The sequence below is a fragment of the Leiobunum rupestre genome, chromosome 2 (assembly GCF_980474605.1).
Source record: "Leiobunum rupestre chromosome 2, qqLeiRupe1.1.hap1, whole genome shotgun sequence".
NCBI lineage: Eukaryota > Metazoa > Arthropoda > Arachnida > Opiliones > Sclerosomatidae > Leiobunum > Leiobunum rupestre.
The window spans coordinates 85,590,484-85,609,487 of record NC_143385.1 but is presented as its reverse complement, the minus strand read 5'-3'; the positions used below and the strand labels follow the sequence as shown (position 1 = coordinate 85,609,487).

At 36.8% G+C, this 19,004-nt stretch overlaps 1 protein-coding gene across 3 annotated transcripts in view; it reads left to right on the top strand.

Annotated features, from left to right (window-relative positions):
- Positions 1–1,253: 1,253 nt before the first annotated feature.
- LOC149960193 (receptor-type tyrosine-protein phosphatase eta-like) overlaps positions 1,254–19,004 on the top strand; it is a 154,354-nt gene continuing 136,603 nt past the window's right edge. For all 3 annotated transcript variants that reach the window (XM_090166570.1, XM_090166572.1, XM_090166571.1), the window contains exons 1-3: positions 1,254–1,390; positions 11,049–11,151; positions 13,330–13,665. In XM_090166570.1, coding sequence (XP_090022696.1) covers positions 1,262–1,390; positions 11,049–11,151; positions 13,330–13,665 — 568 coding nt within the window. In that variant the 5' untranslated portion in view covers positions 1,254–1,261. The remainder of the gene's footprint in view (positions 1,391–11,048; positions 11,152–13,329; positions 13,666–19,004) is intronic.

The window sequence follows — 19,004 nt, the reverse complement described above, 5'->3', positions numbered from 1 at the left end:
AGGCAGCGAGACGGGGGGGGGGGTGGGGAGTACATTGAGAGGACAGGTGCGGGCAGAGATGCCTGATGGGCTACTTTGGGAAAGCTTCTTACGGAGAAAAAACGTTGGCTGGACGGCGGTTTCTTGGGCTGGGTAAAACAACACATTTCGGAGTTTTCTAGCTCCACACATATATATATATATATATTTATATATGTATATTCTACTAGACATAACATATATATATACATATATATGTAAATATATATATATATATATATATATATAATGAAAAGAGACTTAAAACCGTTTTAAGTCTCTTTTCATTTAGTTTTTCACAATGTGCTTCTCTTCACTTCTATATATATATATATATATATATATATATATATAGATTTGGGACTGCCGGGCCCACTTGTTATAACAGGTCCTTGATAGCCTGTAGCAGGAATCCATACCTCTACTTGGAATGCTTATCCTGCCGTATCGCGTCCTCTCACGTTGTTGTTTGTTAAGTTAACATAGTGACGTCAAAAAAACCGTCAGCCACAACGAGACGAAAATTTGCCGCGATAAGCATTCCAAGTAGAGGTATGGATTTGTTTTTATTACGCAGGAAATAATACAGTTAGAAGTTTCTTTAAAATCAAGGAATACTACTAAAATATCTCAATACAGCTTTCAGAGCGTCATTTTACAGATAAATATTTCAAGTACATTTAATTATTCAAATACTTCCTTTTTAAATAGATTAGATATTTTTCTCAGGTAAACGATATCGATAAAACGAGCCTAGCAGGCGCAAAAGGGAACAATATATTGGTTAGTTTCTAATACAAAGTCGAGCTTGTCTATTATCTCGTTTTATTCATAGTTCTTATCATTTAATAAGCGTCGCTGATATGACAGCACTCTATATACCTAGGAGCAACAAACACAGAACCCCACACAAGGAGATCGTAACCCGTCAAAAGTCGTGCATTTTCTTGTGTACATTTTTCATTGGTTAGACGCTTTAGCGCCTGCTGCCGTCGGAAGGGAAAAATTCAGAAATTGTCTTCCCCCCTTTCCGTAAAACGTTCAGAGTAAAGGTTCGTCCAATGAAATCTGTACACAACACTGCGTTAGCGTGTCTAAAGGCTAGCTGCGTTCTCTTTGTGTTTGTTGCTTCTAGCTATATAAGTGCATAGTTCTCATGTATCAAAACGCTTATGGTCGGTTGATAAATAAATTTGTTGAGAATTTTTAAAATGTTGTGTTAAATCTTTACCTATAGACTAAAATGGCTTCGATGGTTCGGTTAACATTGAAGAGACGGTTTAGTTTTCGTCAGACTTTGCAATTGTTTGGGTTGTGGATACTTTCGGGACAATTATACGATGTGACATGTGATACTTCAGGTTCGAATAACGTAAGTCTTGATTTGTAATCCATAGATGAATTGTCCATATAAGGTAAAAGCAACATTGTGGTCAACTAATAAACCATTAGTATAGGTGACACTAACAAAATAGAAGTCTTACAATGGCCAATTGATTATGTTTATTTTCATGACACCTTGTGGAGATGATACGTGTGTTTTCACGAAGGAGATGTCTATTATCTAATTTTGGTTTCTATAAAGGTTACTTTTCATTACTTTCTATCAAGGATTCCAAGTTCATGATAAAGGAAGTGAGATGCACTGAAAGTATCTTTGAAAAGGGCTGGTTTCGAAAATTCTAAATTATGATCATTATTTTGGTGAAATTAATTTCATTGTGGTCAACTATTAAACATTAGTAGCTGGCCTTTCTGGAGATACCATTGCTAACTAAATATAAGTCTAAATAGAGCCATATAAACTGCACGATATTTGTCTGCTTAACAGACGAAATTCCAGCAGTTTATGAGCTGTGTTGCCAGATTGTGAGAAATTTGCCATATTGATTGAATTTTTGGGTTCCATTTTGGTTCTGTGGGAAAAAGGTAATTTTTTTACAAAAACGTTGATTTTGTAAAAATTTTCAAGTCTGTGGGTATTTATCCTATGTGGGAATTCGTAGTAAATTTACTATACAGCGATGGAATTTCGACTTTCGAACATTGGCAACACTGTTTATGAAAAGCCTAATTGGTTTATGGTCTATATACGGTTAAAACAATACCTAAATTCTGTAGGCCAACGAGGGAAAACCTAAACTACTGTAAATTAGCAAGAAAAATACTTGATATTTTACCCTTAGAAGTCTTTAAAACGTCCTAGTTTTTAAAAATGCTTATTTCCAACACTGTTCGCCGATAGTTTTCGACTATTTCTATCGTCTGCTTATACATGAAAGCTATATTTGTTTAGAATATCCTTATTTCCTACCCTTTTTAGACAGTTCAGTTATCTCTCCCAAAGCAAGAAAAATATGAAATTATCCTCAAAATATCAATTGCTATGTACGCTTCAATTAATTTCAGTTGAATTTTTAGGAATTTGGTATTGAAAATTTCCCAAAAGTGTTTTCTAGTTTTATGTTTGTGGGTTCCTTGGTTAGATTCCCTTTAACTTTTCAAGCTCATGGTCTGAATTGCCACAGAATTTACGCAACAAAAGTTTTCATAAAATAATAAAAAATGATATTAAAATGATATAAAATCATTAAAATAGTTATTGAAAATTATAATAAATATTAATGGGACGTAAAAATTGGCATACTAAGCAAACTTTATCTAACCTAGGAGCAACAAACACAAGGAGAAATCAGCCTTTAAACACGCTAACGCAGTGTTGTGTACAAATTTCATTGGACGAGCCTTTATGCTGAGAGTTTTACCTAAGATAATTTCCGAATTTTCCCCTTCCGACGGCAGCGTCTAAACAATGAAAAATATACACAAGGAAATGCACGATTTTTGATGGTTCACTTTCTTCTTGTGTGGCGTGCTGTGTTTGTTTCTCCTAGTTTTCACTGTTAGATCTAAATTCTTCGTTACAAAATGGTATGGTACCCTTTGGATCCCAGTTGTTTAATTCAAGCGAGGGGGTAGTCACAGTTAAATGATGAAACATCAGTGGAAATCACTATGAAACTAGTGGAAATCACCGAATGTTTTTCAAGAATCATAAATCAGGTGTACAAAGATTTTACGAGTGACTACCACCTCGAATTAAAGTCTCGCAATCTGTTAACCTGCCAGTGTATGTGGCTGTTCTGTCAATGTTCGGGTCTGAATTAATGAACTGCCTGTTATTTATTAATGCATTCAATCACGTGACAATGTCACTTATGTATTTGTTTCTACTGATAATAATGATTAAGTTGAAGTTATGCGCTGTTATGGAGTATTTTACCCAAGGCTCAATCGTATTGATAGACGTCAGTTTTAGCAAAAGTCTGATAAGACTTCATACAAAAAGTCCATATCTTGGGCTGGGGAGTAGCTTTGGCTGTACATTATATGTTATTTCTTGTGCAGACGACGGTTGTTTAGGTTTCTAATTCTGATTGGTTAATATAAATATAAAAATAGCCAATAGTTAGGCTGAATATTACATCATGAAAATAGTACCTATGAATAGTAATACGAAGCGTCCTTGAAAATTTGAGTTCTGTGTGTTTTTTTTTGTTTCTCCTATTTCAGTACGAGCTAGGGCTGGGCTATATAGCGATAACAGCTCTGATCACATAACAGTGAGTAAAGTCACGATCAGGGTGCACAACAAATAACAATGATACAGTGAAATGAAATTTTGAATTCCAGAATTAGGTCAGGATAGGATATACAATTAAGAGTAGATAAGAAATAGTAAATTGCATAATAGTGAAGAGAGTTGCCAATTTTAAAACTTTAAGAATTCCCTAAACTTGACCTGGAAGTGGGGATAAGACTTTAAGGAAACTAACTCTTCAGGAAGGGCATTTCTTTGAGGAATAACCCTCCTACGGGCCGTGACCCTCCTAAAGGAAGAGTTTCGTAGTGTTTCTGTATTGGAATGTTTGACAAATAATTTTCCTTACTCTTATACACTCGTAGTTCTTGGTTAAAGTTTTAAAATGTTTTGTTGAATTTATAATTAAAATATAGGCAATTTCAAATCAATTTGTTGGAATCAGGTAATTGTAGAATTGTTATTTGAATGATTATTCGAAAATTTAAGCGATAGTAACTTTTTCCTTATCTCCCTAAGATATTGACATATTAAGCCTTGGCTATGCCTCCTATAGAAAAATTTGCGTTTCCAACAACATCAGTCCAGCCAGTGAAATTTTTATTTGAAAGAAACTTCTAATAAAGCTATGCAGAATGATAACCCATTCTTGTAGATCGCAGGAACACAAACAAATGATGAAAAGAGGTCAATATTAAAAAATTCTTGGACCCAAACAGTTGAACAGAAGAGAGAACCTGAAACACAAATAGCAAGCGTGCAAACTGATAATGTTTACACCAATGAAGTGACAACTTTTACTTGAAACAATATGTACCATAGAAACTCAAACAAACCCATCAAAAAGGAATGACGGAGGTTCAGAGTATCCAAAAACAAAACGATACAAATTAAGCCCCGGGGAAACATTTACTGAACGCGCGTTGAATGTCATTTATCAGTATATTACAGAAGTAGAATTAAGTGAGTATAATATTGATGATAAAAATAATACTAATAATAATTAAAAAATAATTAATATTTTAGCGGATATTACTTTTTCGTATATTAAAAGTTTTGATAAAAGCTTACTTCAGTATGAAGTCATCAAATCCAACAGCTTAACAACTGTTGGAAACTACCAGGGTACTCCAACCAGAATTATTTTCTCAACGAATGGGTCATTAACTATGCTTACCCCTTTCAAAGAAGCTGACGGAAGAGTAGTATTTAATTTGACCGACAAGCAAGAAGGAATAGTCAATTATAACATAATTGATGAAGCGTTGAGATAATTAATTCAAAATCTTGTATTCTGTCCAGGGGTTCCTGAGGTTTGTATACATTAATAAATGATATTATCTCGAATTAGTTTCTCCTATTTTCTATTTTTAGTAGGTTGATTGAAAAGATTTTCAAACAAAGAAACTCGAAGATATAAATTATCCATTTAAGAGAGTGCCCAGTTTTCTTAACACCACCAACTAATTTTCCCGAAGAGCAGTTGAAAGTACAATGAAACGTTCACCAGTGTGGAAAATGTCGCTACATTAATCGGTATAATTAAACAATTACCTGTTATTTAAAAAACCACTTCACTAATTTATTCTGAATTAATCAATTTATTTTGAAATCCAATGTTTTGTAGGAACTAACCCTCCGTCTTTAAATGTGAAAATATCCCCGAAGAAGAAGGAATAGTTCCCCCGAAACGTTGGATTTTACAAATAAATGTATTGTGGATTTAAACCGTTTTTTGCGTCTCTTTTAAATTTAGTTTATCACAATGTGCTTCACGATTGATCTCATTTATTCTAATTTCTGTAGGTACAATTTTGATCAAAAGAGAAATAGTACTTTGAAGATGCAGAATTCTCGTATTAACTCCAAAATCAAGGTCAAAACAATTTTACGAAAATCGACGTCATCGATTCAACCTCATCAAGAAAATAAAACAATTAGAACTGGAATTAGAGGAAACCAGCTCGGAACTAAGTCAGGATCAACACACTAAAATGCAGGATGTTATTAGCAATATCAATGCTAAAGGAGTTAAAGAACTACAACTTCTACAAGATGTTTTTCGTGAAGCTAGTGAAAAAACAAAATGTTAGGAATCGCGTTGAAAAAAAGTTGTAATTTATATACTTAAAGAGATAGGGGTTTATAGAAGATCAAATTAAAAATTTTAAAGGAAATCGGTGGAGTCCATTAACATACCGCCTTAAGTGTATTCTCATGGTCTCCTGCTGCTTATGAAGCTTTAACTTCTTTTGATATGTTAAACCTACCCAGTATTTATTCTCTAAGTGAAAAAATTAAACAAACTTCATCCAAGCAAGGCATAGATCTAATAATCCTTCAAGCAAAGCGATTTCCAGAATTCCAGGAACGTTATCCTGCGGACAATAAACTTTTGTACTGACAAAAATTAGGTTCTTAGAATAGCTTTAGGCAGTGGCGTACCTAAACCAGGGCTTTGACGCCCGGGGCGGGTCACGAATTTGCCGCCCCTCCCAATTTCCAAAAGAGCCAAAACGCAATGTAAATAAGCGTACAATATTGTGCAAGCCTAACATTATGGTACGACCATGGACACTGTATCTTTAAAAGTACAGCGGCCGTGGTACGACCAAAATTTTAACCTAAGATTATTGTTTTGTACAATAATTATTGTACGTCTGGCAACGATGATTTCAAGGCAGTCTAACAATGTAAGTTAAAGTGAAGTAGAGTAGAACCAAAAGTAAATAGGGGGAAAAAAGTCTGGCACTTGGGTCCAACCGCACGACGTCTTATTTGAGGGGTAAAATTTTTGGGCTTCGGAAATGACTTCCCCCTCGCCTCTTTACAGGGACATCAAGGTATCGGTTGTACTCCGCCACGATGAAAAATAGTACTCCATCAAATACGTGAATATTAAACTTTTGCTTTCGATAATTTGGTTAATTTAGTGCCTAAATAAAGTAGATATATGATAGAAACTAAAATGCGACAATTTAAAAATAATAACACGACTTTTGAAAAGAAATAAACCGTAACTAGAATAACGCTCACTTAAATCGTGGAGAGCGTGGCGCCATCAAAGAGCAGAGATCGGGACTAATTGGTAAATCTACGATGTTAAGGCCATAGACATAATAAAGAAATAGACACCTTACGCGAAGTTTGATTTGCCAAAAATATACGGGAGCGATAACTAGCAGACAACCGGTATTTGTTCCGTATTCCTGTGGTACCACGTTTAAGCGACGCCTGTCGATTAGGCGAGAAAATACAAAATCATCACGTGACACGTCACACATGTTCGTGTTTGTAATCTTTTAGGTACTCTGACGTGATTCGCGAATTTTTTGGCTGTGAGAATTTAAAATAAGGTAAATTTTTATTATAATTTTTAAATAAGTCAATTAATTCTTTCGAAACCCAAATAAAAAGCAGCAGATGATCTTATAATTAAAAACAAAAAATTCTAATTGCGAAATGATATTTTGTCAAAGGCTTAAGTAACTATCCGGTTTGTTGTGGAACTTGTGGTTATGGCTTGTTATGGGAATATTCTGAGATTCTAAATTGTAAACAAAAGTAAATGGAATTTTGATGAAAAGGATGATTCTACCTTGGATTAATAATGGTTCTACTAAAGGTATGTAGCTATTGTCCTTGAAAAAAAATTAGCTTTGACAATTTAAGTCTGATGGCTTGACCCTTCATTTCTAGATTTTTGTCCTTCGCTAATTTGTGGACAATTGCTGTAAATCGCGACACATTCAAATCATGATTTAATTTGTAAGGATCACTTTTTAGAACGGGATATACAAATTGTAAATGGCAAAAGGTGGGTCACACCAAAAGCCATTCCAACTCTGGTTTGGTTTCCATAGAATTAAAACAAGTAACAAAAGTCTAAATAATTTTTTATTTAATTTAAAGAAATTACATCCAGTTGAAAGTGAAATAGAAAAAAACGGTGATGCTAACTTCTCACCTTTAAATTTTGACCAAGGATCATTTCGTGTAGGTTTAATTATGTTATTATAATTTGAGTAAGATCTCCTTGGTTTTTAGCCAATTTTGTTTAGTTGTTATGAAGAGATATTCCTCTCTCTATAAAAGAAATGTAGTCTTGCTAGAACTTGCTGTATTACGAAATATTGTTGGCATGGACATCTTACCAGATCACCACGAACATGTTTGATCCTGAAGTTGGAATCGAACATCATCATTAAGAAAGTTATTAATTTATATTGCAAGCTCAGACTCCACAAATTAGCGAAGGACAAAAATCTAGAAATGAAGGGTCAAGCCATCAGACTTAACTTGTCAAAGCTAATTTTTTTTCAAGGACAATAGCTACATACCTTTAGTAGAATCATTATTAATCCAAGGTAGAATCATCCTTTTCATCAAAATTCCATTTACTTTTGTTTACAATTTAGAATCTCAGAATATTCCCATAACAAGCCATAACCACAAGTTCCACAACAAACCGGATAGTTACTTAAGCCTTTGACAAAATATCATTTCGCAAATAGAATTTTTTGTTTTTAATTATAAGATCATCTGCTGCTTTTTATTTGGGTTTTGAAAGAATTAATTGACTTATTTAAAAATTATAATAAAAATTTACCTTATTTTAAATTCTCACAGCCAAAATATTCGCGAATCACGTCAGAGTACCTAAAAGATTACAAACACGAACATGTGTGACGTGTCACGTGATGATTTTGTATTTTCTCGCCTAATCGACAGGCGTCGCTTAAACGTGGTACCACAGGAATACGGAACAAATACCGGTTGTCTGCTAGTTATCGCTCCCGTATTTTCATGTCCACGGATATTTATCCTATGTTTTTTTTTAAATTTGACTATCAACAGAAAGCCCAAAATTATCTAGAGCAGTGTATTTTCATTAATTTTGTGATTTTATAAATAATATAAAGGAGGTGCCTCCTAATACTGCAATCAATCAATGCATAAGCCTAACAACCAAAATGTTTTAACATTGTAATTTCAATAAAATTTAATTTTAAAAAGATAATTTTCCATTTTTTTTATATTATGGCATGTTTTCCGTTATGTTTTCCTTGGGGGCGGGGCTAAATATGGGTGTGGGAATTTGTGGGAAATTTACTACCCAGCAATGGGAATTTCAACTTTCAAACATTGGCCACACTGCTTTAGATTATATATTGATAATATTGTTAAATATAGTATAAACATTTTTCGTTGCGATGGCCAAACGGTTGCCCATTGAATAAATTCCCTTTAGGATTTTACATCTTACATGAAGGTCTACCAATCCCCCGAGTCGGAACAAAATCGGTGGGTTACACTTCGGGATGTCTCCTTGTAAGTCACCAAGCTTAGCATGACCCAACTTCCTCTGATATACAATCCTGAATTGCTCCAATTCATCATACGAAAAATCTCTTTCGATTATTTCTGTATTTTCACATAAAACCTTATGGAACGTTTCTTTGAAACATTCATTATTCATTATAGTGGCCATTGTCTGTTCTAAAATAAGAAAATGATTAAATATTTGAATATAAATAATTTATTATCTAATTAAGTTATAAATTATTATTTAGTACTTCTCCTGGTTTAAATTTATCCCATTTAACCCATTCATCCACAACCAGGTCATGCACTTTCTCAATGTATGGGTTAATTAACACGTGTGGTATTAATAATCCTCCTTGGTGTTAAAGTTGGTGGGACATCTTTGGGAAACTGTTCCATATTAAGGAGTGAGAGACTTATTTGGTAGTACTTGTGAGCTACATCTCGTTGCTTTTAGGTCAGGGGCTTCTTTCCTTGTTTAATTCTTGCATAAACCCGCTTTCTATTGGGTTCAATCTCCATATCTCGCCAAGACAGGCCCACCAAGTCTGTGAAGGTAATTAACGCAGTGCCGTCTCTCCCATTGGGCAAAAAGGGCACTGCCCTAGGGCACCAAGATTCTGGAGGGCCCCATTTTTAAAATTGGGAAATGTAAAAGAAATTTTAATAAAAAAAATTATTTTAACATTGCTCGAAAGTCCCATACTTCGTATTTAGTCGCGTCTATAACCAGGGTAAATCTAAAACGAATAAAGACTTTTGGTTGTTAGTATTTTTAAATTCAGAATAAGCTTCTTCTTTATTAATCTTTAGTAGGACAAGTGAAACTATTTGAACCGATAGTTGTAGATTAGAGCGACGATGGACTTCGTACTGGAGGTTAGAAACTTGGGTGGAGTTTCAGGGGATCGCCCATAGCTTTGCCCAGGGGCCTCCAATTAGGTAAAAACGACCCTGAATTAACCTTATCGGATTTGCTGTGTTTCGACTTGAGTAGACCTGGGTTCATGTTTATTAGTATTGGAGGTGCCTCTCCTGAGTTTTGCATCCTTGTCCCACACTTTTTTTTCAAGTAAGTAGGGAAAATTCATTTACATCAAAACTCAGCTCAAGAAAGTCATTAGGTTTGTCCATTGAATATGAAGGTGAACACCACGAGCGTAGGAAAGTAGAATTTGGTGTCTGGTCTAACTAAAATTTATCTTTCGAGTCCAAAAAAAATTATCAATGAAAGTTACAATTATTTCATGTAACTTACTAACTTTCCTTTCTCTTGTAGTTTCTCCAATATTTTTCTTTTAGAATCACTAACTTCAAAATTTTTTCTCTTTCAAAACCTTCGAATAATGCTAGTTTTTCGGCTTCAGCCATGTTCCACCTTTATTAATAAATAAAACATAGTAAACAATTACCTTCCTATGCTCCTTGTGGGTAGAATGATGATAAAACAATGAAGCAGGCGAATTATCGAACCAATCGCCCGCGATTCAACCAATATCTTATATATAAACTAAATGTAATATTTCGATATTTGTATTTGGAATTATAATTTATAATTTAAATAAATTGTTTATTTAAATATTGAAGTTTAGTAGAAACACATTTATACTATACATATACATAAAATTAGGGGGAACTATTTTTTATAGTGCCCAGCCACTACTTCTTATTTGGTGAAGTGTCTAGCATAGTCACGTGATTTTTGGTGCTATTTTACAGAAAATTACGAGTGATATAAACTGATATTTGCCTACGTTAAGAAGGGGGAAAGCACTGAAAATAACACGTTACGCTCCCCAGCATAAGATATGAAAGTAACTTTTGGTCAAAGTATGATCGCATATTATTTGATCAAGTAAATTTTTATCAAACTCTGATCAAATTATGAAAAAATCTCATTTATTAGATTAAATTCAATTAGAATTTGGTAAAAAAAAATTTCATATGGGCTGCAAACCTATCTTAAATATTTCTTCTCAAAAATCTCGGTTCAAATATCTTTAGCTCTTCTGTTTAATTGCCATAAATTTTAAATTTTTGGTCTAGTTAGTTTTGTAAGCAGCCCGGTTTTGAGATATTTAAGTAATATTTTATTTTCTTGTAGATTTTAATCGGTCATTGGAAGAACTCATCCGAAGACTTATTTACTGAAAATTCTCCAAATTCATCAAATGCTGCTAATATTATGGATGTAAAATACTATGACAGTAAGGAAGATCATATCCACAATCAATTTACACTAGAACCTTTGAGTTGTGAAAAACATTTTTGATTGGCATGGCAAAACGAATGGCCATTTAAACTTTTCCCTTTAAGAGCTTTCAAGGTATTCTTAACCCCCAAGTTTAAAAAAATCCGGGAGAAGCTGCTCGGGAGGTCTCTTTCATATCGTGGTGACGTCAGTGTTGGCATTTTCGTCAAAGAGCCGCTCAGCTCATTCACCACTCGCACTCGCTAGCATAATATCCACTCACGCTCACGCATATTTGAGCGGTAAATTAAGCGCTCCTCTCTTTCCGTTCTTTTTGAGCGGTTAAATAAGCTCTCCTCTCTTTTCGCTCTATTCTGAGCGCTGAAATTGACGCTCCTCTCATTTACGTTTCACGCTCTTTTAAAAAAATAAATTTCCGCTCAATTTCGCTCATAATAACAAAAGCACTCACAATGAAAAGAGCGCTCCCCATCCCTGCGTACGTTGTTGTTTACTTCGGTCATTTTCAATACAGCTCCTTTTTGTTCAAGATACGGCAGTTTCTTTTAGTTTAAATAAAACTGCATGCAATTTAACCGAGGGGCAGGTCACTTCCTTGATTACCGAATCACCCCTCGAAAGATTAAATCCGATTTAAATGATTAAATCTGATTTAAATGATTAAATCTGATTTAAATGATTAAATCCTGATTGAAACGCTTAAATCGTGATTAGTATGATTAAATCGTGATTAGTATGATTAAATCGTGATTAGTATGATTAAATCGTGATTAGTATGATTAAATCGTGATTAGTATGATTAAATCGCGATTAGAAATTAGAACGAGCAGCAAAATGATTATATTGTTGATTGGAATGATTATAATTGTGCGTGATTAGAACGAGCTTATTATAATTATTTTTATATATTTGATTAGAATTATTTCGTATTTACCGCGCTCGATAAAATCTCGATTCAACCGATTATATTGAATAAATCGTGATTAAAGGGAATATAACCTCAGTCATTTGGTGTGGAACACCAACGTTTGCAGCTCTGGCCGCTCTTGCCTTGGCTTAAAAAATGTTTGGCGCCACTGTACAGGGTAATTTGATAAATTGAAGGGGTCTTCCATAAAGATTGCTTTGCAGGTTATATTCCCTTTAAAATGATTAAATTGTGATTAATATGATTAAATCTAATTAAAATGTTTAAATCTAATTAAAATGATTAAATCCTGATTAAAATTATTAAATCCCGATTAAAATGATTAAATCCCGATTAAAATGATTAAATCTTTATTAAAAATACTAGATCATGATTAGAATAATTAAATCTCCTTTAAATATTGATTAGATTTTCTAATCTTGATTAGATTTTCTAATTTTGATTAGATTTTCTAAACTTGATTAACATGATTTAATCATTTTACTATGATTAAGACGCACCTAAAATGGAAGTGACCTGCCCCTCGAATTTAGCCACTTAAATTTTTAAATCTACATGTAAATAACCACGATTCATCAAAATGCCGAAAACCCGATCTTTAAGAGCACTTTTTTCTATTTCCGCTCGTTTGAAAGCCAATATCGGCGCTCTTTTTGGAGCGGTAAAATAAGCACTCCTCTCTTTCCGCTCTTTTTGGAGCGGTAAAATAAGCACTCCTCTCTTTCCGCTCTTTTTGGAGCGGTAAAATATGCGCTCCTCTCTTTTCGCTTTTTTTTGAGCTGTAAAATAAGCGCTCCTGTCTTTTCGCTCTTGTTTGAGCTGTAAAATAAGCGCTCCTCTCTTTTCGCTCTTGTTAATTTGAGCGGTAAAATAAACGCTCTTCTCTTTTCGCTCTTGTTAATTTGAGCGGTAAAATAAGCGCTCCTCTCTTTTCGCTATTGTTTGAGCAGTAAAATAAACACCCCTCTCTTCCCGCTCTTTTTTGAGCTGTAAAATAAGCGCTCCTCTCTTTTCGATCTATTCTGAGCGCTGAAATTGTCGCTTCTCTCATTTTCGTTTCGCGCTCTTTTAATAACAACACCGCCATCTAACGGCAGCCTTAAGTGACGCTATAAATCTCCGAGGTCACTGCATAAATATTTATAAATAATTATCAGTTCTGCTATGTATTAAAATTGACTATTCCGATAAGGTGCTAGCCGTTTAAATAGATATTATTCGATCAAAGTAATTTTTTTGTTACAGCTTTTGGACCTCCGGAAATAGAAAGTTTTGGTGCTGTAGCAATCACCATACCAAGTACTTCTCAAAAGGCATCGGTAGATTTATTTTGGAAGCTGAAGGAAGGTGTGCCGTCTTCAACCAGGATTATTTACCACGTTGAATATAAGTTGGCCACAGATAAAACGAAGACATTCGCTGTAGAGTGCAGTTTGGACGACAAAAAGTGCTCAGAAGGCAAATTCACTGTAGATAAATTAGAACCATGCAGAAAAGAGTATCAATTCTTCATTCAAGCCAAATTTGAAGGCGGTGATTATGGAGCAGAGAAAAGTACAACAGCAGTTACTCGGCCATTAGGTATGGGTCTTAACTACTTCTGATAAAGTAGCAATAAGCTAGAGAGGAGAATCGGAGGACCAACTCTCTTGAAAATATTTTGTACACCTGATTACTGATAATAATATAGTTTTATTCGATTTTACAGTAATTTTTCCCAAAGTAAATCTTAAATGAATTCTGAGTGGGGTATTTCATATTTATCACAAATTAGGAACCATTAACAAGCTAAGGCACAGTGTTCCAAAAGTCCGATTTTTTAGCCAAAATTCCAGAGAGTGCATATATAATAAATATATTTCGTTTATTTAGAATACCTGGATTTGTCAAATCTAAATATTTTTTCACGCGACCCCTAGCGGGCAAGTTAGCTTCCTATTGCGTTTTGGACAATTTTGACTTTTACATTGGATAGATTAAGCTATTCATATCTCGTAGTATTTTTTTGAATGGTGATGTTTCGCATATAAATAAAGATACGAAACGAAATCCTTCTCAATATACACAAAATCAGCCATCTTTGACTGGCTTTAACTCCTAACGTTGCGATCCAAGTTCATAGATCTTTTCACTATGCGTAGACAAGAAGTCATATAATGAAATTACGGTGAAAATAGTTGCGATCTCTGTTAGTTCGGCAACCATTGACGTTAAAACAATTTCTTTAAAATAGCCCAAATCTAGATTTGGGCGGTTTTTGGGCTGGAAAAATAAAATGTTTAAAAAAATTCTGAGAACTTAAATTTACTCAAAAATAGTATTTTTTCCATTTTATATTCCAAAATAAAGACTAATGTAACGTTTGCGTACAAAGTTCAAGGATGTATCTTACATAGGTTGCTATCCTAAAAGGGGAAAATTAAAAAAACAAATTACTTTTTAAGGGTTTTAAATTTTTTTAATTTTTTATCGATATAAAATGTCTAATATCAGTGAACATACTACAACACTTTAATATTGTTACATTGTTAATCAGTGTAAACTAGTCTAGAGGTTTAGTTTTAAGATTCGAAAAAATTAGGCAAAAATGCCGCTTTATTTAAATTTGCAAACAATATATCACGGAATGAAAACTTTTTAATTTTTTCGGAAAAAGGCCTCGGTCATTTTCCGGAAAATTTTCCGACTTATAACACTACTAGCTGGGTAGCCCGTCCTAGCCGGGCCCCAGCTAGAACTAAAATCCCGTGAAGACTGTTTCGGCCGGGCCCCAGCTAGAACTAAAATCCCGTGAAGACTGTTTCGGCCGGGCCCCAGCTAGAACTAAAATCCCGTGAAGACTGTTTCGGCCGGGCCCCAGCTAGAACTAAAATCCCGTGAAGACTGTTTCGGCCGGGCCCCAGCTAGAACTAAAATCCCGTGAAGACTGTTTCGGCCAGGCCCCAGCTAGAACTAAAATCCCGTGAAGACTGTTTCGGCCGGGCCCCAGCTAGAAATAAAATCCCGTGAAGACTGTTTCGGCCAGGCCCCAGCTAGAACTAAAATCCCGTGAAGATTGTTTCGGCCCGGCCCCAGCTAGAACTAAAATCCCGTGAAGACTGTTTCGGCCGGGCCCCAGAACTAAAATCCCGTGAAGACTGTTTCGGCCGGGCCCCAGCTAGAACTAAAATCCCGTGAAGACTGTTTCGGCCAGGCCCCAGCTAAAACTAAAATCCCGTGAAGACTGTTTCGGCCGGGCCCCAGCTAGAACTAAAATCCCGTGAAGACGGTTTCGGCCAGGCCCCAGCTAGAACTAAAATCCCGTGAAGACTGTTTCGGCCGGGCCCCAGCTAGAAATTTAAAATCCCGTGAAGACTGTTTCGGCCGGGCCCCAGCTAGAAATTAAAAATCCCGTGAAGACTGTTTCGGCCGGGCCCCAGCTAGAACTAAAATCCCGTGAAGACTGTTTCGGCCAGGCCCCAGCTAGAACTAAAATCCCGTGAAGACTGTTTCGGCCAGGCCCCAGCTAGAACTAATATCCCGTGAAGACTGTTTCGGCCAGGCCCCAGCTAGAACTTAAATCCCGTGAAGACGGTTTCAGCCGGGCCCCAGCTAGAAATTTAAAATCCCGTGAAGACTGTTTCGGCCAGGCCAAAGCTAAAACTAAAATCCCGTGAAGATTGTTTCGGCCAGGCCCCAGCTAGAACTAAAATCCCGTGAAGACTGTTTCGGCCAGGCCCCAGCTAGAACTAATATCCCGTGAAGACTGTTTCGGCCAGGCCCCAGCTAGAACTTAAATCCCGTGAAGACGGTTTCAGCCGGGCCCCAGCTAGAAATTTAAAATCCCGTGAAGACTGTTTCGGCCAGGCCAAAGCTAAAACTAAAATCCCGTGAAGATTGTTTCGGCCAGGCCCCAGCTAGAACTAAAATCCCGTGAAGACTGTTTCAGCCAGGCCCCAGCTAGAACTAAAATCCCGTGAAGACTGTTTCGGCCGGGCCCCAGCTAGAAATAAAATCCCGTGAAGACTGTTTCGGCCGGGCCCCAGCTAGAAATAAAATCCCGTGAAGACGGTTTCGGCCAGGCCCCAGCTAGAACTAAAATCCCGTGAAGACTGTTTCGGCCGGGCCCCAGCTAGAACTAAAATCCCGTGAAGACTGTTTCGGCCGGGCCCCAGCTAGAACTAAAATCCCGTGAAGACTGTTTCGGCCGGGCCCCAGCTAGAACTAAAATCCCGTGAAGACTGTTTCGGCCAGGCCCCAGCTAGAACTAAAATCCCGTGAAGACTGTTTCGGCCAGGCCTCAGCTAGAACTAAAATCCCGTGAAAACTGTTTCGGCCGGGCCCCAGCTAGAACTAAAATCCCGTGAAGACTGTTTCGGCCGGGCCCCAGCTAGAACTAAAATCCCGTGAAGACTGTTTCGGCCGGGCCCCAGCTAGAACTAAAATCCCGTGAAGACTGTTTCGGCCAGGCCCCAGCTAGAACTAAAATCCCGTGAAGACGGTTTCAGCCGGGCCCCAGCTAGAAATTTAAAATCCCGTGAAGACTGTTTCGGCCAGGCCCCATCTAGAAATAAAATCCCGTGAAGACTGTTTCGGCCGGGCCCCAGCTAGAACTAAAATCCCGTGAAGACTGTTTCGGCCAGGCCCCAGCTAGAACTAAAATCCCGTGAAGACTGTTTCGGCCAGGCCCCAGCTAGAACTAAAATCCCGTGAAGACGGTTTCAGCCGGGCCCCAGCTAGAAATTTAAAATCCCGTGAAGACTGTTTCGGCCGGGCCAAAGCTAAAACTAAAATCCCGTGAAAACTGAGTCACAAACCAAACCCTTCCCCCCCTCCCAGCGCAGCCGCTAAATTGACTGGGGCAGAAAATTTTTGGTTGTATAGGTGTATTTAGGTTGCAGGATTCACGGCACCGTTCCAGTGTAAAAAATACATGATTTAATTAATTAACTTAATTGGAAATTGCCGTGAAGACTGAGTCATAAACAAAACCCTTCCCCCCTCCCCCTCCCCCAGTCTCTATTCGCCAAGTGAAGATGACGGAGCCGCGAAATTGTTTGAGGCAGAAAAGTATTGGTTGTATAGGTGTATGTAGGTTGCAGGATTCACGGCAAATTTCCAGGGGCAAAAATACATAGTTTTCGACTCGCTTTTTAACGTTATGTAATTAATTAACTTAACCCAAAGTGGAAATCGATGAAAATAGCGCGACTCGCTGCCTTTGGGCCGTAAGAATAGCTGTGAGAAATTTGGAGGTCCTAGGTTGAACGGCTCGGACGTCTATAGAGAAACAGACGCAAGACAGACAGACAGAAGACAGTTAGGAATTTAGTATAGATAGATGGAACATTGTGTAAGGGTGCTTACCGCGATATTGTAATTTAACACTAAAGGGGATAATGAAATCTAATTCGCTTTCACTCTGTGGTGCCCGAGCGAGGCTTACTACGCAGTTCGAAAACATTTTGGCTTCAAATCTTCGGGCCGCGCTAGCTGTGTATACGTAGAAGAGATGTTTGAAATTTGGTGACAATTCGTGCAATTTGAGGGGCTGACCACGGACTAATTAATGTGTATACATTAATTAGTCCGTGGGCTGACCATTGACACCCCTTCAGCAGTGTCGTTGTCGTATTTTTCGACGCCTTTTTTCTTACGATGGCCTTGATTTCTCAGCAAGCACTGGGGGGTCAAAGATATGTCGATAAACCTATCAATCACGATCACTATACCCGTTTGGGGAGGGGAGGAGAAGGCATATATTTGGGTACGACGTATTTCTGAAAAAGTTATAAGATAAGAAATATAAATGATGAATCAGTAAATAGAAAATGAAAATAGAAGTACATGTACAGACACTTGATCATTAATAATAAAAATAATATAATAATCAGCTAGGCTAATCACCCAAGCCACCACCTTAGGCCTAAGTCATCGAGCGACTTTTAAAGCCTTTATTTCAGGCGGCTGGGTTACAATGCAAGCCCTGCATGCCACGCGAGCCAACAGCTCCCTACACTAACTATTACCGTTAACCTTAACAAGTTTTTTATGGATAGGGAAACCGAACAGCTCGGGGGAAAACCCCTTAAACCAGCGAGGAGAGAACTTGCAAACTCAACGCGGAAGGAGTTGTTCCGAAGTTACACATTTACCTCGAATTTGAAATTTTGCGCGCTCTTAGACCGACAAAATAAGTTTTTGTTTTTATAAAACCATTTTTTATACATAAAAATAGCTATACCCACAATTCCCAAGTGCAATTTATCGCGTGAAACGACGATAATGGAAATTAGCTTTTATTTGACTCAATTTCCATAAGGAAAACGCCCTCCGATTCTGAGCGCTATTTCGATAGCTTCGGTTTATTTACTTCTGATATTCTGACCTGGCGAAAAATAGGTGTTGGGTTAAATTAATAAAAAAATTAGTAGTGAAAATATTCTTCTCAAAATATGGAAATTGGTTTCTACGGTCAAATGAACCATGGATTAAAAAAATAAGGATGTTCAGCAGAGCTAGAAACATTTAAAATACCTGTTCCGAACGCTATCTCGCGGGCGAAATCGTCAAAACGGATGCAATATTAGGTGAAAACTATTCGCCAGTCCAAAACCGTTCGGACTGTCCCGACGCAGACTATTCGCCGGATAAAGAATTCTCGGACAGTTCGGGCGCAGACTATTCGCTCTCGAGAACCAGTTTTCGGATCGTTCGGGACTGTCCGACTAGCAGTGGCGTCGCTAGGGTGTTTTAGGCGGCGCTTGAGCCACCTGAAAAATTTCTGAAGCGCCACCTAAAATTTCTGAAAAGCGCCTCCTAAAATTAAGACTTTTTCCAATTCACTTTGCGAAATGTTTCTTTAAACTTAAAAATGGTCATCAAAATTTCATTTTTCCTAGTCGGTATAAATGTCTCAAACCTTTTTCGGAGCCCCCCCC